The following is a 21,658-nucleotide window of genomic DNA, read 5'->3' on the forward strand; positions in this document are numbered from 1 at the left end:
GGCAGGGGAAAAATGACTATTGAAATAAGAACCACACATAATCATATCTCCTCTGATATATGGATGTAACTGAAATACTAGCTGAAAAGTTTTAAATACAACTTTTTTTGAAATTTAAAATACAACCATTGAGAGGCAGTCTGAATAACTTAAAATCTGGATTTTAAACTTTCAATCCCATCCAATCTCAGAGGTGATTTGACCTTGATGTTTGATGGACATTTATTTCCTATCTTTGTTCAAGCTGAGACAGTTTTTTTGTCTACTTGCTGCACAATTTAGTTACTTGTTCAACATTTCTGTGTGACTTCTGTGACAACTGTTACTTGCTACACAATTGTGTTGGTTGTGAGACGATATCTGTGACTTCTATGCTAATTGTGTTACTTGCTACACAATTGTATGTTAATTTCATACAGCACTTTGTACAAGTAAGAAACCCAGGAGCATAAACAGGCAACTATCTGCCACTAAAACCAAGTGAATTTAAATCTATCTAAGCTAACCTAACCATCAAATATACAGACAAGCAGTTGACCTATGCCATTCTTCTATTACTGATACCAGTTCAGTATACTGGGGCACTGTTTAAAATTCTGCAGAAATACAGACAAAATAAAGTATATTCCATGCAGTTGTAACATGTCTAATAGCTATTTGTGTCAGAAGTAAAACACAACTTCTAAAACACTAAGCTAAGAAACTGAGTTATTGTTTGCCTTCAGAGGAATATATCCAACAGTAATTATCTGATATTTTCACATTCTGTTACAATCACAAAAACCTCCCAATATGCAATACAAAAGGAAATTCACCGACCCAGAGAGCCAAGTTTTTTGTGCTACTTGCTGCACAATTTAGTTACTTGTTCAACATTTCTGTGTGACTTCGGTGACAACTGTGTTACTTGCTACACAATTGTGTTGGTTGTGAGACAACATCTGTGACTTCTATGCTAATTGTGTTACTTGCTACACAATTGTATGTTAATTTCATACAGCACTTTGTACAAGTAAGAAACCCAGGAGCACAAACAGGCAAATTTCTGACACAAATATCCAGTAAACTTAACAATGACTGACAAGTAGCTGACCTGTGCCAAGGCAATACATTCTTCAATTATTGTAAACAGTTATATAGAATCCAATTTTGTTTAAAACTGAACAGAAATTCAGACAAAATAAGTGTATTCATAGAGTTGTAAGACAATGTCTGTCTTAAAAGACAACTCCAGGACACAGCCATTTTACATGGCTGCTCAAACATTTGATTACACTGAAAGTTGTCAGAGGGATATATTCAAGATTAATTATTAGTTATACATGAACAACTATCTTCTTTTAAACCAGCCAAAAGTAAATTCAAGTAATACTTGGATGTCTGTCAACAAGTTTTTAGAAAGTTACTTATGTTCCCAAATTTCTTACCAGGTGGTAGAAAGTTTTCCCACTTAAAACAGAGGTAGGAGACAAATGGCCATGTCATTAAGAACCAAACTAAAGATCAAATCTCCACCAATATTGAGATGCAGTTAGAAATAATCTCTGGAAGAGTTTTAAAATACAACTTTCTTAGAATATTAAAGACAGTAACAACTTAAAATTTGACATTAACCTTTCAATCCCATCAAGTCTAAGTGGTGGTTTGACCTTATATGTCTGAAGGCCATTCAATTCCTATCTTTGTTCAAGTTGAGAGTCTTTGTCATACTTGTAGACTTTTGTGCTTTCTGCTCAATTTCGTGAGACAACTTAGTGTTATATCTTGGCAAACTGTGTTACTTACTACACAAACGTGTGTTACTTGCTGATAGCTGTTTGCTCAAGTAAGAAATCTAGAAGCACAACTAGGCAACTATCTAAGCTAAACCAAATCAAATGACATGCAGTTGACCTATGATAAGGCAAAAGTTACCTTTTCATTACTGATACCAACGAAACACAATTTGCTAGACTTGATAGACAAATTCTTGCCATAAAACTCTAAATGTCAAGCACTTAGAAAAACTTACAGCAGAAATAGTACCTATGCCTTTGTGAACATTTTCCATCAGTGGTAGAAGATCTTTCTCCTAAAGTAATGCAAACAATTACATTCTAACTGATTTTTTTTTATGTCAAATCACCATGGATGCAGAGGCTGTGTTGGAATACAAAAACCTAGATTTTGAAAAGTGTGCAGTTAAACTAAACTGACTTAACCCATATACATGCCTGGACTGGCAATCTACCCATCATTATCTACTCAAGGTTATATGTCTGTATCCATTCTAAATAAGTCTGTAGGTGAAAATGTTTTCAATTCTCTCTGTCATTCTCTACTCAAGCTTTTATGTCTGTATCCATTCTATATAAGTCCGTAGGTGAAAATGTTTTCAATTCTCTCTGTCATTCTCTACTCAAGCTTTTATGTCTGTATCCATTCTATATAAGTCTGTAGGTGAAAATGTTTCCAATTCTCTCTGTCTCTGCATTAAACTCTGAAAATCATCAAACCAAATACAGTCAAGTTATAAAACCAACTCATCTGCAACGATTTGATCAGCATTATCAGTACTCTAGATATTCAATCTGTATATGAATCAGGGATTTTGTTTATTGTCATGGACTGAACTGAGAATTCCATGAAATGTCAACAAATTTTTGTCATCTCAATCATGCAGATGATCAATGGGTGTTAAAAATAATTCCTCTTGCAATTTCTGCATTAGATCACACGTACAAGGTTTAGTATGACAGTCAGCTGACTGATTTCTATCCACCATGATCATAGTTGTAAGAGAATATGCAAGTCTTTAGACTTTGAATGTATTGTTAAGGGTATAAGAAATGTTGTTTGTAAATACTTTACCTGTTTCAGTGTTGAAAGCTGCACCAAAATCTGATCCTGTCTGGTTGTTGGATGATCCAGTACAAGACTAGGATTCATCAGTGGATTCTAAGAGGAGAATAAAAACAATTTCAACATCTCAAAATTTCTGTAATAAAAGTAATGAAATTCTCAGAAACTGACCATCAGTCACAACTATTATCAGTCCTCACAACAAAACAAAATTTACACCCCTTGAGTAAAATTATGTAAATAGTTTCAAACTGATCAATTAACTTGCTGATGTGAGTGAATAGTCTTAAAACCATCTACCTAGTATTTGAATAGCTGTACAGTATGACATTCAAAGGCATGAATTATCAAATAAATAAATAAAAGGATATAAAGAATGTATTTTGAATAAAACTACTATATGAAACAAACAATGCAGAGAAAATGTCACTGTCATAGCATTACCTTTCCTCCATCGTCTCCAGCAGGAAGCACACGATGTTTGTCCTGAAATACATACTGTCGATTACCAAACTTCTCAGGATGTAAACCCTCATAGTATGCTCGTCTTGCATTAGCTACACGAGTTGCTTCCCTTGATAAAGGAACCGGTTCCTCAGCCTTGGTAGGGTCAAGGATATCTACTGTTCGTGTAAAAGGCACAAAGTCTCCATTTGGAATAGGGACATCCAGAGGATCACGGTCCCCATATTTCCCACCTTTTCTATTTCTTGTGTCATTTTCTACATTTTGATTTGCATCAGATCTATGTCTTAGAGCAGGTATAGGGGGTGAGGTATTTCTCGTTCTACTTAGCAGATTATCTACAGTTCTGTCTTGTGTTGGAGATTCTCTCCTCCCTCTGGGAGATGGAGATCTATTTTGATTTCTTCTTCTGTCGGGAGATTTTCCTTCATTTTGATGACCATATGAATGGTCAATTTCACCCTGTAGCACCAACCTGTTTGGAGAATGAGACTTAGACCTACGACTCGGACGTACCTCACGAGGACTGGCCATTTCCAAATCAGATAAAGGGGATAAATCACGAGACCTTGATCGAGAAGATTTTGGTGGCGGTACATAATAATCTGGAATGACTGGTTTATTGGCTTCCACCATGGCAAGAAGTTTATGTTCTCTTTTTAATCTCCTCATTTCACTTTCCCGTTTTTTCTGCTCGTAAAAGGGATCTCTCTCTGACTGTTTTTTAGGCTTTTTACTGTCAGGATTTTTATAGCCCCACATAGGTCGACTACCAGGTTTGACTGGACCTTTCCGCCTCTGTAACTCTAATCTCTTTTTCCTACTGTTTTCCTCCTTTTCTATTTTATTCCTAACCTCGTGATGGTGTTCATGTGGACTTCTTGAATGTTCTCTGTAAGATGGAGGTGGGTGTGGCTGCTTTAGTTTTCTTGACCGCTTTTCAAGTGCTTCCTTCGGTGCACTGATAACCCTGACCTTCTTACCCTTCTCGTATCTATACTCAATATTCACCTCGCTGTAATCCCGCTGTAACCGAGGATTCAACAGCTGTGACAGTTCATCTCCTAATACAAGATAATATAGTCATGTAAAACACATGCCACAACTAAGCTTTATGTAATGAAACAAAATCATTTTTATATTATATCAAGGCAACAGAAAAATTAAATTTAGATTCCCATCAACAATTTCAGAAATAGAATTAACATAAGAATTTTATCTGTGTCAATTTTTCAGCTGCTGGACAGGAAGTTAATAACATAAATGATTTTATAAATATATCGTGTAATAAGTGCGCTTAGATGGAAATTACGTGTACAGAATTAGTTCATAAATATTTCAAAATAATATATGAATGGGACAATCTATCTTTAATTTTTCTTTGTCTAACAATGCTAGACCTTAAGTCACCAGTTATTTCCACTACCTTCAAAAGATTTCAGGTATTACACTATAAACATTATTCAAAAATGTTAATGTATTTAAATCAGATACAAACACTTCCATGCTTTTTAAGTGACACAACATGAAAATATTCTTTAACCATTTTATGTTAAAGCTCAATAATCTTTTAACAAAAGTTAATCCCACTCCATGACTTAGTATGCCTGGTTTTAGACAGTCCTTAACCTGTAGAACAAGAGGAAAGTAAGACAGCAAAAGCTATGTCTGTGTATAAGATTGTTAGTTACCAATCACAATTTTGTTATCAAAACTTCTCAACTTCATCAAATGCATCAAAGACATATACTAAAGACAATGACTGTGCACCTTACCTACGTAACACAGGACATGCACACAAGAAAGAAACTAATGATAGTGTCATACTAATAGTAAACTGAAGTACAGTAAAGTCCATTTCTTGTAAACACAGAGTTACATATACAGCTATTGGCCATAATTTGCTAAATGATGATATAAGAGATAACTAATGAAACAGAGTGTTCAGACTCAGTCAGAGTTTAAGTCCAACATCTTCTATTGTACATTTAGGTTTAATTCATCTCCAAAAATAACAGATTTGTGAAAAATGCAATTTTTTTCAACTGACTCAAAATATTCTAATAAAACCTGACTTAGAGTTATTCATTTTCATTTTACAGGAAACTATCTGTAAATTAAAAGGTATTTCTCTGTCTAGGTTGTTTGGTGGTGAAGTTTGCAAGTTAATCACACAATTAAATGATAACTGTTATTGAACTGTTGTTACATACCTTTAAACCATGCAATACTAGCATTATCAAGCAATGTGTGTTAATTCTTACAGAACTGAAATTCTAGCATCAAAAAGCTGTGCAATCTAGGTTAGACGGTACTAAAATATAATGTCTCCTCTACTATTTTCTGTGTGAAAGTAACAATGTATAACATCTTTTTATCAGCATTTGGAGCCTTTCACTTCTTGTGACACTACCCTTGCCATAAATGTCTCTCTACAGGTAAATCAAAAAATATAAAAAAAAGAGCTGTCAGTGGATAGCGCGCTCGACTATTCTTAGTGCTTGATAGTATAATATAAGCAATGAGTAAAACTTTAACATTACAATAAGCATATTCTAAGTCGAAAAGGGGCCATAATTCAGTCTAAATGCTTGACAGAGTTGCCTCCTCCTTTTTACAGACTGGGGTCATGATGGTAAACAAGTATGCAAAATATGAAAGCAATATCTCAATGGACTTTGAAAATATTTGGGGTGGTACGCAAACTTTAACATTTATTCTAAGTGGAAAAGGGGCCATAATTTAGTCAAAATGCTTGATAGAGTTGCCTTCTCCTTTTTACAGACTGGGGTCATGATGGTAAACAAGTATGCAAAATATGAAAGCAATATTTCAATGGATTTTGAAAATATTTGGGGTGGTACGCAAACTTTAACATTTATTCAAGTCGAAAAGGGTCCATAATTCAGTCTAAATGCTTGAAAGAGTTGCCTCCTCCTTTTTACAGACTGGGATCATGATGGTAAACAAGTATGCAAAATATGAAACAATATCTCTATGGACTTCGAAAATACTTGGGGTAGTACGCAAACTTTAACATTTATTCTAAGTCGAAAAGGGGCCATAATTCAGTCAAAATGCTTGATAGAGTTGCCTCCTCCTTTTTACAAACTGGGGTCATGATGGTAAACAAGTATGCAAAATATGAAAACAATATCTCAATGGACTTTGAAAATATTTGGGGTGGTACGCAAACTTTAACATTTGTGTGACGCTCACGCCGACGCCGGGGCGAATAGGATAGCTCCCCTATTCTTCAAATAGTCGAGCTAAAAACTATGGGGTTGACCATTAGGCAATGAAACCATGGTCACAAGACAAAGACGTGATAAAAATGCTAATATTGCACAGGTAGATAAGAGGTAATACCTACTTTCACTTTTATTTTACCTAGCAGTTTCAACACAAACTTGGAAGTATATAAAGTTGCTTAAAATCAATTATAAGACATTTCCCTTTATAATCAAGCATCAACAAAGCTGATATCTGGCATCACTGGCCATTACTAGGTGAAGAAATGACACTTTATACTGACAAGGTCTGCATTTAAGTGGGCCACAGAGGCATATCCAGCAAATTACTACAATCATACCTCTACAAACTGAAAGACAACTTTGAAAACATTTTGGATATGGTTGAAAGTGGCCTACTTTGCCACCGGTAAAGAATGGTAAAAACTGAATAGGTCAAAATTAGCCACTGCATAGCAGTAAATTGTATCATATACACTTGAGTCACTCAATTGGTAATTCATGTATATAAATACTTTTTAAAATGTGGTGTTTAGAATGTTAATGAGTTACTCTCTGCCCAACATCAAACTTTTTGTTTCAGACCTAGTAAAACAACAACTTCAAAACTTTAAATTTGGTTATGCCAAACTATTCCAAAGTACAGTAAATAAACATGTCTTCTGCTAAACTCTTTATCAAAATACCTAACATAGAATAAACTGTTTACTATTACTGAATGTATGTTTCCATTTCAGTTCCAGACAAACAACCAAATAAAAGTACCCTAGCTCATTCCACAATAGAAAGTATTTCATAGCCACGACTATTCTGGCTATTAATTCAAATTTAATAAATAATCAATATAGTTCAAACATATGTTTTTTTATTGATTCCTAAAGGAAAAGAACGCAATATTTTCTACAAGTTACAATATCCTCAGTCTCTACAGTCATAGAAATACTTATGAAGAAGTGTTATTTCACAAATCACAAGTTCTTAAACTAATATTTTTCAATATTCTCAGATGAAAGTATAGAAATAAAGTATTAGTAGAGTAGGAGCACTAGTATACACACCATCTAAGTCTGAGGCAGAGTCATTCAGATTACCAGTTTGAGTACCAAACTCCCGCCGTGGGGAGCCTGGGTCACTCCAAGGTTTTGAAGGGTGCCTGAATCGACTTGGAGTCAAAACTCGATCCTCGGTATATGGTTCATGTGGTTGAGACTGCCCTTGACCGTAGTGTCCCTGTGAGTGTCCCTGAGCCTGGCTGTAGTGACCTTGTGACTGGTCTCGGCGTGTTGTCGGCATCTGAGGCGGAAAGTGTGTGCGTGCTGTACTGAGATCAAGACCTGGGATATGTGATGTTTCCATGCCCGTCACACTTTCATCTCTGGGTGTGATCTTTGCTGGAAATACATGAAGGAAACATTAAATACTGGTAATATTCTAACATCTTCAGCAATGCCTAAAAGAAACAGGACACACTTTATGCAAAAAAGAGTCATCTCCTTCTAAAACAAGTATGATATTTATTTAAGCTCTTCTTACTTAATTTCATTTAGGTTGATTACTATTCAAAACTAATGTTGTTTTGTTGTGAGCTTCCAAAATAAATAGAAATGACTTGATTTTGTTTCAGGTGAATGAGTGGTTAAAAAACATGGACTCGTTTTCAAATAAAAAAGAATTTTTCTCCGATGGTACAAACTAATAACTACTTACATTAACATGCAAATAAACAGACGTGTAACTTTTACATGAAACTTTTTACATGAAACTATCAGTAACAATTCAAAATGTTGCAATAACAAGAATGCAAATACTAAGAAACTCTAACACCACTATACACCATAATTATCATTTTAATAGGTTTTATTATAACAGCAGCTTGATACAGAATGTTGTACTGAACTCAAATGGATTTTGCTCAACTGTGTGTGAGCAAGTATAATCCAGTCTGGTAAAATCTACGAGAGCCGAATACAATATTCCAAAATTGCTTCTGTTGTAATGACACTTTTATTATATACCTCCATGTACTAAACAGTATTTTTCGTAAAATAAATCACACCATAACGTTAAAGGTGACATTTTAGATCGGAACTGATCTTCCACAAAATATGCCTCTAAAACATAATTACATCATTTTTGTTTATGCTGGATTCCTGCACTTCCTTTATGTATAGGATTTATTGATAGAAAAGCATAATAAAATGTTTAAAATAAACAAGAAAATATCATTTATCAGTAGTTTGCAATTTTATGTAAGGTTAATTAACTAAGTCCATATTACCGGTAATATCAAGAACTTGGCACATTTGTGTTAAATACTTGCATCTCTTTCTATTTCTATAAGATATGTAAAAATTGCGTTATGTTTTACTTTATCTATATATATATATATATATATATATATAACAGGTATTTATGAAAATGTGATGTACATTTTTTACTGTTAACATCTTTTTACAATTTTGTGTGACCAAATGATCCCATACAAAATAAAAACCTAAGTGTAATGGTGTATACTAAGAACAGAAACTTATCATAATGTGAACTGTGAACATTCTGCTATATGATTTTACCTACAAACTTCTTGAAATACAGTGCTGTTTGCAAAAAAAACAATGAAAAAATCATTTTTAAAGTACATTATATATACGGCATATATCTGCAGAAAAATGTTGACTCTGCTCAACTTCATTTGCAGACAAAATATACTGTTTCTTAAAACATTTCATCTAACCACCAATTATTAAACTTTGATATAATATGTAAGTCAATATATATATACTTAGGTTTTGTTCATGTAAAGAAAACTGAAATGAGCCGTGCCATGAGAAAACCAACATAGTGGGTTTGCGACCAGCCTGGATCCAGACCAGCCTGCGCATCCGCGCAGTCTGGTCAGGATCCATGCTGTTCGCTAACAGTTTCTCCAATTCCAATAGGCTTTAAAAGCGAACAGCATGGAGCCTGACCAGACTGCGCGGATGCGCAGGCTGGTCTGGATCCATGCTGTTCGCAAACCCACTATGTTGGTTTTCTCATGGCACGGCTCAAATACACTTACATAGAGTAAGGCATTATTTCAATGTACTATTACATGACCCATAATGCTTTAAAATCCTGACAAATAAATAGGAAGGTGCTCCAGAATATCTGGAAAGAGGTCAAAGGTTCCAAATACCCTGAAACCAAAACTGAAACAGGTGAAGTGCTCCAAAATATTCTTAAAACTAGAGTTATCAATAAATGTAGTTAATACCCCCAAATAACACATTGCCAGAAGAAAGAAGACCTTTTGTCCCCCCCTACCACCCACCACAAATAAAACTGAAAATTACTTTCATTATATGTGGAGAGAGGGATGGATAGAGGTGTGTGGTAGCAAAGCAAAATCAGGAGTCAGAGGGGAAACCTTTTGCTTTATAAAATCACCCGATACATCTTAATATGTAAAGAAAACAAGAGCTCTGCCAAGCGGGGCAATATATCAGAGGATGGGAGCAAAATTTTAAGAACTTGACTGTTGAAGCCCAAAGGGCAGGAACAACAAAGAGAAGAAATTCCAAAAAAATATTCGCAGTCGACAAAAAAATCCTCACCAGGTACAGGTATGTCAAAATACACCTAAAAATTGGAGGTACCATCCATGTTGTACCACAGAAAAGTGGTCTTGATTTTTCCCTACGGCCAGTAATAAAAAAGTTTCAAAATAAGCTGTTTATAGTATGATAAAAGGGAAGTAATTCAAAAAAAAATTATTGTAAGTGAACAAAAAAGGGATCTACCAAATAAAAACAAGAGTACTGCAATGCAGAGCAATATACACAAAGCAGTCATATATGACCTTTGACCCCTAAGTGTGTCTATGACCTTGAAGTGAGTCATCCGAAACATGCACTCTGCACGTCGTCTCAGTGTGGTGAACATTTGTGCCAAGTTTCTTTGAAATCCTTCAAGCAGTTCAAGTTACAGAGCGGACACAAAACAAACTGATATGACCTTTGACCCCTAAGTGTTACCCTGACCTTGAAGCAAGACATCCAAAACATGCGCTCTGCATGTCGTCTGGGTGTGGTGAACATTCGTGTCAAGTTTCTTTGAAATCCTTCAAAGGGTTCAAGAGTTACAGAGCGGACATGAAATTGCTAACGGACGGATGGATAGACGGACAGACAGAAACCGGGGGTATAACATAATACATCCCTTCAGGCGTATAAAAACTGGGGTTTGGCCACTCCACCTCAGATGGAAAAATTTCACATACATCTACACTTCATTGTGGTCATATATGTGAAGTTCTAATGGAATTCATCTGAAGCTGTGGAAGTTATCACACAACAATACTGAGGGTTGGTGGGTGCCCCATCTTTGTCCAACCAAGAAAATAAATAGGAGAAAGCTAAGCCAAGTGACCTTGCCCTTTAGAAAACAACCTGATGCTTTTTAATAAGTAAATTAAAAATACGGCCATCCACCCTCCACCCAAAAAACTCACCTGAATTAAGTTTCATTGGAATCCCTTTTAAACTGTGGAAGTAGTTTGCTCCACGTATTTAAGGCAAACTTGAGGGGGTATGTGTGTCCCAGTACACCTCACATTTGTCTAACCAAGAAAAAATGTGTTATACACAACTGAACTTTATGGTCATCACTTTACGAAGTTTCGCTGGAATCCATTAAAAACAGTGGAAGTAGTTTGCTCAACAAACTTTTTGCAATGGAGCACTGCACTGACCCGCCTACAATTTGACTGTATGATGTCTCCCATATACCCCTACTAAACTGAGGGGAATAAAAAGCACTAGTGTACCTGAAACAATTCCCAGAAGAAAAAAAAACCCAAATGCCTCCTCAAACAACCAAAATGTGCTAAAAACATCATATAATAACATAAACAAGTGAATGAAGTATTGCCATGCAATACAAAGTCCCCTACTGGATTGCACCTAATTTTCTCTACTGCAGTATAACATAATGAACTGATATCTGTCAATGATGTATAAACAATATTGTACTATATATACAATATGTTATAACAAAACACTTGGATTAAAGTTTATATATATAAAAACCTACAGTTGTTTTCATATTGAATTTTTTTGGCTGATTATAAAAATGTTATCATGTAAGTTATTTATAGTAACAACAAAGGGAAATTAATCTTTTAAAAAAAAAAAAAAAAAAAAAAAAAATCTATATAATACAAGTCCACAAGAAACTCTTTACCAGGTAGAGATAGGTCAAAATACACCTAAAAATTGGATGTAACATGCATGCTGTACCACAGACAAGTGGTCTCGATTTTTCTCTACCGCCAGTAATAAAAAAGTTACAATAAAATCTATTTATAGTAACAACAAAGGGACGTAATTCTAAAAACAAGGGTGCCTCATGGTGGTGAATATTTGGTCCAAGTTACATCAAAATCCCTCTATGCATGAAGAAGAAATGTCCCGTACAAAGTCATTCTTGAATTTGACCTTTGACCTCTAAATATGACCTTGACCTTAGACCTAGGGACCTGGTTCTTGCGCATGACATGTTGTCTCATCCAGGGGAATATTTGTGCCAACTGATATCTAAATCCTCTTTGCATGACAAAGTTATAGACCGGACAGGAAAAAAATCCTCTTGACCTTTGATCTCAAAGTGTGACCTTGACATTTAAGCTAGGGTATTGGGTGTTGCGCATGACACATCCTCTCATCATGGGAAACATTTATGCCAAGTAATATTGTAATCCCTTGATGGATGACAGAGTTCTGGATAGGACAGGGCAAAAACCTTATTGACCTTTGACCTCCAACTGTGACCTTGACCTTTGAGCTAAAGGTCCGGGTTTTGCGCATGACACGTCGTCTCATCATGGGGAACATTTGTGCCAAGTAATATTAAAATCCCTTCATGGATGGCAGAGTTACGGACGGACAGACGGAATGACGGAAAAGTGCATTCCTATAGTCCCCGAAACTTGGACGGGACAGGAAAAAAACTCTTGTTGACCTTTGACCCCCAACTGTGACCTTGACCTTTGAGCTAGGGGTCTGGGATTTGCGCATGACACGTCGTCTCATCATGGGGAACACTTGTGCTAAGTGATATTAAAATTCCTTAATGAATGTCAGAGTTATGGACCGGACACGAAACAGACCCTGTTCATGCTATGTTAACATTTGACTGCTAAGTGTGACCTTGACCTTTGAGCTAGGGGTCTTCATGGATGGGAGAGTAATGGACCGGACAGGAAAAAAGCCCTGTTGACTTTTGACCTCCAATTGTGACCTTGACCTTTGAGCTAGGGGTTCGGGATTTGCGCATGACACATCATCTCATCATGGGGAACATTTGTGCCAAGTAATACTAAAATCCCTTCAAGGATGGGAGAGTTGTGGACCGGACAGGAAAAAAGCCCTATTGACCTTTGACCTCCAATTGTGACCTTGACCTTTGAGCTAAAGGTCCGGGTTTTGCGCATGACACGTCGTCTCATCATGGGGAACATTTGTGCCAAGTAATATTAAAATCCCTTCATGGATGGCAGAGTTATGGACCGGACACGAAATTGCGGACGGACGGACGGACGGACAGACGGACGGACGGACAGACGGAATGACGGAAAAGTGCATTCCTATAGTCCCCGAAACTGGTTTTCAACCAGTAGGGGACTAATAAACCAGTATAAAACAGAGCTGTTTGTAAAATACTCATGCCCCACATTACTACCTGTCCCATTTTCATTCCCAATATCACTTTAACCTTGACCTACTGACCCTAAACATATTAAGGGTCATCTACTGACCACAGGCAATCACCTAATGTTTGTGGACTATAGAGCTTCTTCTACCAGAAACCGATTTCAGTCTCTAGATCAATGTGACGTTACACATTGAGCTACTGACCCCTAAAACATTAGGGGTCATCAACTGACCACAGGCAATCATGCAACATGTATTAAAAAAGCAGTTCTCAAATTACTGAGCAGAAACTGGTATCAGACCCTGGGGATTCTACTGACCATAGTAAATCATACTATGAAGTTTGTTGACTGTAGACCCAAGCATTCTACACTTACTGAGCAGAAACTGCTTTCAGCTTCAAAGTCAATGGGACATTGACCTTAGACCTACTGACTCCCAAAACAATAGGGGGCATCTACTGACCATAGGCAATCATCCTATCAAGTTTGTTGAGTGTAGACCAAAGCTTTCCTTACTTACTGAGCAGAAAACATTCTCAGTCTTGAGGTCACTGTGACCTTGATCTTTGAACTAATAGAGGTCATTTACTGATCACATGTGATCCATCGTATGAAGTTTGTGTAAAAAGTTTGCCAAAGGTAGGTCAAAGCATTCTTTAGTTATTGAGCAAAAACTGTTTTTTAGGTTGAGGTTACTGTGATCTTGACCTTTGACCAACTGACCCCCAAAATTATAGAGGTCATCAAGTGACCACAGGCAATAATCTATGAAGTTTGACTATTGTGAGGCCAAGCATTCTAAAATTATTGACTGGAAACCAAAAGGTCTACCAATGGACAGACCAACTGACTGACAATGCAAGTTTCTTCAGTAACACACACACCAGTCTTGAAAAACCTGATAATCAATCTCACTAAAAACAGCATCTGGATATTCATTATGAGTGCTCCTTTGTTGCCCAAAAAAGACAGCTAGTGCAGAATTCAGCCTACAATATAAACAATAGTTCCCTTCCACCTCTGAATGTTACCATCTTTAGGTTGTTCGGCCGGTACTTGTGATTGGTTCTCTTCATCTTCCTCTGCTATAGTGACACCCCAGTGCTGCAGCTCTAGGAGCTGACGTGCACGCAGGATATCACGTTCACGACGGGTATGTAACTGCTCTATCCTACTTGTTATCTCCCCTTTAAAATTAACATTTTGTGAAATATGCTGGAATTGCATCACAAAAACTTTAACAATAATATCAAATAAAGACTAATTAACCCCTCCAGTACTGTTATACTTTTTTCACAATATTTTATGACTCATTCATTCATTTGAAATTTGAATTTATAGGAAATAAAGGTCAAATGTCAGATGCACAAACAAGTTAGTCAGCCATAGAAAGCACACTGTCTTATAGCAGCAACACAAGGTAGCATACATGTTCAGTAGGTTTTCCAAAAATCCTATTTATAACAAAAGATTTTTTGCACACCAGACTGGTGTTTCTGGTAAATTCACCAATACTTGCAAAATCAATCTGGCACCTCTGTGGCAGGTGACTCTCATGCTGTTAATGACTACTTAAGATTCATACACTGCTTATATATCTCATGTCTTTTTACAGACATTAATTTCCCACCCTTCGTTTAAATACACTACTATAAGAAAGAATGTTACCGTAACGTATTTGGTTTGCTTTATTTATTGGCAGTAGCTAAGTGGGTCTAGAGGTCCGGTTACTGGACCCCTAGACAACCCGTGTAGGGCTGTCTAGATGTCCGGTAATCAGTACGAGTAATGAATACTAAAAATGGCATTTGCAGAGAGGAAACTTTCATTTATCTATCAAAAACAGGTGACGATTTCAATTTTTTTCCGTTGTTTTAAATAAATTGCAAGTGACCGGAAACAAAAAGATTTGATAATCCTTTAATCACGAGAAAAACACGTTCCTGAACTTTAATGAATTATTAATAGGAATAAGCCATTGTGCGTAGTAATATAATCTTTTATCAATTTTGTGTTTTTCTCAGAATTGAAGGATTAAATAATAAACTTATGTTTTTCTTTAGTATTTCAGACTTGATTTGTGCTCGTAAGATGTTGAATTCGTTTTACTGCTAAAGTAAGTAACAGTAACTTAATTACAGAAATCGCCAAATTATTATAAAATTTCATATTCAACATGTCTCCAACCCGAGTGAGAGCTGTTTACAAAAATATTTACAAAAGAAATGCATAATAAAAGCAACTTTCTGGCAACAAATTATATCTTTTCCCCAACAATTATCATATACAATGGTAACACAGTACATAACGTTTACCGGACCCCTAGCCACTTCCTTATTTATCCCTACTTGTAAATTATGGAAAAAGATGGGAATATCTGGCTTTCTCGTAACTGTTTCAGTGGTATCACAGCGAGCCTTGTTACTGGCAGAAAAGTTACCCTTACACCAGATCTGCATCTACAACAAGTGAAAATTTGTTATATCCTTATACAACGGGCTGGCATTTTCAGTGCTTTTACTCACACAAGAGAAAGCTACCTGGCTCCCTCCACATGCCAGATAACTCTCATGCTGTAAATGGGGAGTAAAAACCTACATCTATACAGCAGATTTGTGCATTAATTATATATTGTATGTTAAACTGGATAAAAATCAAATACATTGACAGATGCTCTTTGTTACGCATTGTTAAGTTCTTGATTCAGAATACTGCAAATAATAAAACTAAACCACAACAATATTGTTTGGATTCTGAAAAACCATGACGTCATTTATGTTTATAGACATTATTTCCCTTGTTGTTTAACTATGTTACTGTAAGACAGACGTGCTTTAGAGAAAATCGTTTGTTTTATTCATTTCAGTCTACCATCTGCAGAATACTGTCTGCAAGAAAATAATCTATTACTGGTCGAGGACGTAGACTGGAATATCTTGCTCTTGGGTAACTGCTTTGATGGTAACTTGGCAGTCTCCTAACTGACTGAACAGTTACTGTTACCCTCAAGTCAGATATTTCTATCTGCAACATCAACCAGTGACAGATTCTTATATTCCTAAACATTCTTTATTACAAACAGGCATAGATCTCAATAACACTTCGTAACCTTTAATTTAATTTACCTAAAACTACAAAAAATTATGCAATATGATATAGGTAACAATTTCAAAGCACTGTCCAAATAGCTACCATGCATATTTTCTATTTAAAAGCCACAAAGGTGGAATATCAAAGCATACATATTTACACATAAACAAATGTGATGTCTAGTTAAATATGATATCATGCATGCATAATGTATAACATATTTTGCAAAGACAAACTTTATGCTATAATGGTACAGATATGATTCACAATATGGTTAAACATATAAATGATATATAGACAATGAATACGCATTTTCGTTTCTAATAAAACTTACATGAGTCTGCCAAATGAACATCAAGAGCTAGAAAAGTGTAAATAGTAAAGGTAGAAAAAGAATGAAAATCCTACTTGAAGAAATCTGAAATACAGAACAGGATATAAATACTGATCATTTCTACCTCCAAGTTACGTTGAACAGAAACAACCTAACACCATCAACATTCTTCTTCCTAATGTCAATAGTACACATGCTGTTTGGTATTTGACCAAGATACACATGCTGTTGTTTGATTGACCGAGATACACATGCTGTTGTTTGATTGACCAAGATACACATGCTGTTGTTTGACCAAGAATCCCAACAAGACATTTAAATCCTAGTTTTGATAAATTCATACACTGGCTCAACATAAAAATTATTCTATAAAACACTTTCTTTTGGATTTAATACTGATTTTTACTTCTGTTTATACCGACCCTGACTTGTAGTCCTTGAAAACTAGCATACTGATGAGCATTTTCACAAAGTTCTGCACCTGTCAAATCTTTATGAAGCACAATTTTTAAACCTGGGGATTGAACATGACAGGACTGGAAAAGAGTCTGATGGACTCTGGAATATTTTCATACTCTTCTTGCAAACCTCTCCACTGAACAGCCAAAATTATGACTATCTTGATACTTTCATTGCAAAGCTACATGTTAAACAGTCAAAATTATTAATATTTCAATATTCTTCTTGCTGTCAAAACCATGAATAATTTGATAATCAGTTTTGAAACAATCTGTTAGTTCTTTTAAAATTTCATTTACTTTGAAATCATTATAAATAGTGGGGGACAAAATGTTTTGAATTTCTTGACTGTTTCTATCTATGGAATAACATTTTAAGCGACAAAGAAAATTTCTACGAAGTTTATCTTAAAATCCTTGAATTCATGTTGCCTAGACACAGCCAGAATGCCATTCTGGCTGAAACCACAAATTCGTATGCAAAGAAATTAAATGCTTTGACCATAAGTTTGCCATCTTCCTGACAATTATACACAATCTCACTTTTTGTGTCCTAAGCAGAAGAGAGGACATTGTTTTATGTAAGTCATGGCAAATATTAAGAACTGTAAGCCTATATACCTTCTAGATGTTCCCTCAGTTTCTTGGTGTCATGTCCACCTGCCTCCAGATGTTGCATTTTTCGTTGATATTTCTCCTGCAGGGCCTTGGCTTGGGCCTCATCCATGGCAGCCTTCAGCTGGTTCACTTGTGCTTGTCTTTGTTGCTGAAATAAAATATATGAGCTGCGCCATGAGAAAACCAACATAGTGCCTTTGCGACCAGCATCCACGCAGTTTGGTCAGGATCCATGCTGTTCACTTTCGAAGCCTATTGCAATTAGAGAAACCGTTAGCAAACAGCATGGATCCTGACCAGACTGCATGGATGCGCAGGCTGGTTTGGATCCATGCTGGTCGCAAATGCACTATGTTGGTTTTCTCATGGTGTGGCTCATATAATAACTATAGTAAATTGGACAAGACATTGGGTCTGTTTAAGAATTAATAAGACTTTTTTTCTCATGAAGACAGATCTTCTTTCAGCTCAACATCATTAGTTTACAAGTGGCTCAACATCACCAAAATATAATAATGTACTTCCACATCAGAGAGCTGTTGTATGTACATGTAGACAAAGGTCAAAATTCCTGAAAATCACAAAGACAAACTGAATTTGTGAGTGACAGACCTCACATAAACACAAATACCAATATGCACACTACAGGAGGCCAACACCTGCCTGAGATTATTCTCTAGCCTGAAATGCCTAGTTTTATAACATTGATAAAGATAACTGTCATACCAATCTAGTCCTTATCTATAAATATATATTCTAACACAGTTTGTTCGTTTGCCAGCTAAAAAAGGAGCTTGTTAAACATTGTATATTCTGCAATAAACAATGCTTGATGTGCAGTCCAGTAAGATAACATTATGATGTCAGTTACGACATCAATTTGCAGCAGAACCTTCAGTTCATTCTAACATAAAATTGCTGTTCTTGTCACTTGCCAAGTTACATCAAAATCCCTCCAAGAAATGCTCCGGACAATCATTACTGAATTTGACCTTTAACCTCTAAGTGTGACCTTGACTTTTGAGATAGGAACCTAGGGTTCACTCCATCTCAATATAAACAAGATTGCTCTATGCATGTCAAAGTTATGGTCTGGACAAACAATTCCTGACAGACGCACGAACATACACCCAACAGCCACCTGGACGACAATGTCTTCGCTTCTGCAAGCGGGCTTGACAAAAAGGGAGATAATTCAAAACTGGACCATCTAGAGTTATGGTTCTTTGTCACTGTACTCCCTCTCAATGAGCTCTATCATCGAATTAAGTTACAGCTTGGTACCTTCAATAGGGTTTGAGTTATTCTCTGGACAATAAGTCTGATGGACAGACAGATGGACAGACAAATGAACAGACAAGTGGCGACTATATGCTCCCCCACTTTGGGGAGCATAAAAACTCTATAATAAACATTAAATACTGTCTAACTCTATACCTCTTTTTGTTTAATCTTTTGCTGCTCCATATCAAACTGTTTCTGTAGCACTTGCCTTTCTTCTTGTAGCTTTCTTTCTTCTTCCATGTCCTCTTTCATTTTTCTTTCTCTCTCCATTCTCTTCAGTCTCTCCTTCTCTTCTACCTGAGCCTTTACAGCTGCCTGTGTACATTAAAATTGTTTTTCATAACTACATGTCCCCTTCTATCTGTTCCTATGAACTGCTTACTCTATTATCCATGGGAGATTCATTTCTGTTGCATTAACCCATTAAATTAAATCCCAACATACAAATGAAATACATGTACTAACTAGAAAATGCTTTTGTAAAAAGCGCATGTCTCCCCCAATGCAAAGTCCTATAGGCAAGAAGTCAATAGGGGTCAGGAGCAAAAGTCAAAGAGACACTGATGGTTGGCTGCAATAGGGATCATCTACTTGGCATGTCCAGTCATCCCGCTAAATTTCAACACTCTTGGCCTAGTGGTTCTCAAGTCACTGTTCAGGCTTCTGTGACCTTGACCTTTGATCAAGTGACCTCAAAAAAAATAGGGGTCATCTACTCTGCAAGTCCAATCATCCTATTAAGTTTCAACATTGTAGGTCAAGTGGTTCTCAAGTTATTTCCAAAAAATGATTTTACATGAACAGGCCACTGTGGCCTTGACCTTTAATAGACTGACCCCAAAATCAATAGGGGTCATCTACTCTGCATGTTCAATCATCCTATGAAGTTTCAACATTCTGGGTCAAGTGGTTCTCAAGTTATTGATCGGAACTGGTTATCAATTTTCAGGCCCCTGTGACCCTGACCTTTAACGGAGTGACCCCAAAAACAATAGGGGTCATTTACTCTGCATGAACAATCATCATATGAAGTTTCAACATTCTGGGTCGAGAGGTTCTCAAGTTATTGACTGGAAATGGTTTTCCATATTCAGGCCCCTGTGGCCTTGACCTTTAAATGAGTGACCCTAAAATCATTAGGGGTCATCTACTCTGTATGACCAATCATCCTATGAAATTTCATCATTCTGGGTCAAGTGGTTCTCAAGTTACTGACCGGAAATGGTTTTCAATGTTAAGGCCCCTGTGACCTTGACCTTTCACAGAGTGACCCCAAGATCGTTAGGGGTCATCTACTTTGCATGACCAATCATCCTATTAAGTTTCAACATTCTGGGTCAAGTGGTTCTCAAGTTACTGACCGGAAATGGTTTTCAATGTTCAGGCCCCTGTGACCTTGACCTTTAATGGAGTGACCCCAAAATCGATAGGGGTCATCTACTTTGCATGTACAATCATCCTATGAAGTTTCAACATTCTGGGTCAAGTGGTTCTCTAGTTATTGATTGGAAATGGTTTTCCATGTTCAGGCCCCTGTGACCTTGACCTTTAACAGAGTGACCCCAAAATCAATAGGGGTCATCTACTCTTCATGATCAATCATCCTATGAAGTTTCAACATTCTGGGTCAAGTGGTTCTCAAGTTACTGACCGGAAATGGTTTTCAATGTTCAGGCCCCTGTGACCTTGACATTTAATGGAGTGACCCCAAAATCAATAGGGGTCATCTACTTTGCATGTACAATCATCCTATGAAGTTTCAACATTCTTGGTCAAGTGGTTCTCTAGTTATTAATCGGAAATGGTTTTCCATGTTCAAGCCCCTGTGACCTTGACCTTTCACAGAGTGACCCCAAAATCAATAGGAGTCATCTACTCTTCATGACCAATCATCCTATGAAGTTTCAACATTCTGGGTCAAGTGGTTCTCAAGTTACTGACCGGAAATGGTCTTCAATGTTTCGGGCCCCTGTGACCTTGACCTTTAATGGAGTGACCCTAAAATCGATAGGGGTCATCTACTTTGCATGTCCAATCATCCTATGAAGTTTCAACATTCTGGGTCAAGTGGTTCTCTAGTTATTAATCGGAAATGGTTTTCCATGTTCAGGCCCCTGTGACCTTGACCTTTGATGGAGTGACCCCAAAATCATTAGGGGTCATCTACTCTTTATGATCAATCATCCTATGAAGTTTCAACAATCTGGGTCAAGTAGTTCTCTAGTTATTGATCGGAAATGGTTTTCAATGTTCGGGCCCGTGACCTTGACCTTTGACGGAGTGACCCCAAAAACAATAGGGGTCGTCTACTCCAGCAGCCCTACAACCCTATGAAGTTTGAAGGTTCTAGGTCAAATGGTTCTCCAGTTATTGCTCGGAAATGAAGTGTGACGTACGGACGGACGGAAGGACGGACGGACGGACAGGGCAAAAACAATATGTCTCCTGGGGGAGACATAATTAATCTTTTCTTTAAATTTTGTAATCCATGAATTCAAGTCCCTACAAAATAGCCAAAACTAAATGATCTCAGACTACACAATGTATACAGCCAAGGAGCACAACTCCAAATTTATTTCTATTTTAAAATCAGGGCTTTTTAAATCTGCTCGCCCACAAGTTGGGT

The 21,658-nt window shown here is 36.6% G+C and overlaps 1 protein-coding gene across 9 annotated transcripts in view; it reads right to left on the bottom strand.

The window, feature by feature from the left end:
• Positions 1-2,210: 2,210 nt before the first annotated feature.
• LOC123530002 (trichohyalin-like) overlaps positions 2,211-21,658 on the bottom strand; it is a 60,912-nt gene continuing 41,464 nt past the window's right edge. For 3 of the 9 annotated variants that reach the window (XM_045310679.2, XM_045310678.2, XM_045310674.2), the window contains 7 exons: positions 19,186-19,347; positions 17,752-17,896; positions 14,280-14,435; positions 7,616-7,948; positions 3,286-4,370; positions 2,851-2,937; positions 2,212-2,479 (listed from right to left, as the gene is read on the bottom strand). In XM_045310679.2, the coding sequence (XP_045166614.2) occupies positions 2,399-2,479; positions 2,851-2,937; positions 3,286-4,370; positions 7,616-7,948; positions 14,280-14,435; positions 17,752-17,896; positions 19,186-19,347 (2,049 nt within the window). In that variant the 3' untranslated portion in view covers positions 2,212-2,398. Of the gene's footprint in view, positions 2,480-2,850; positions 2,938-3,285; positions 4,371-7,615; positions 7,949-9,127; positions 9,152-14,279; positions 14,436-16,672; positions 16,700-17,751; positions 17,897-19,185; positions 19,348-21,658 lie in introns of all 9 variants that reach the window. The other 6 variants (XM_045310675.2, XM_045310681.2, XM_045310683.2 and 3 more) reach the window with 5 other exon arrangements.

This window comes from Mercenaria mercenaria, chromosome 13 (genome assembly GCF_021730395.1).
Source record: "Mercenaria mercenaria strain notata chromosome 13, MADL_Memer_1, whole genome shotgun sequence".
Taxonomy (NCBI): Eukaryota; Metazoa; Mollusca; class Bivalvia; order Venerida; family Veneridae; genus Mercenaria; species Mercenaria mercenaria.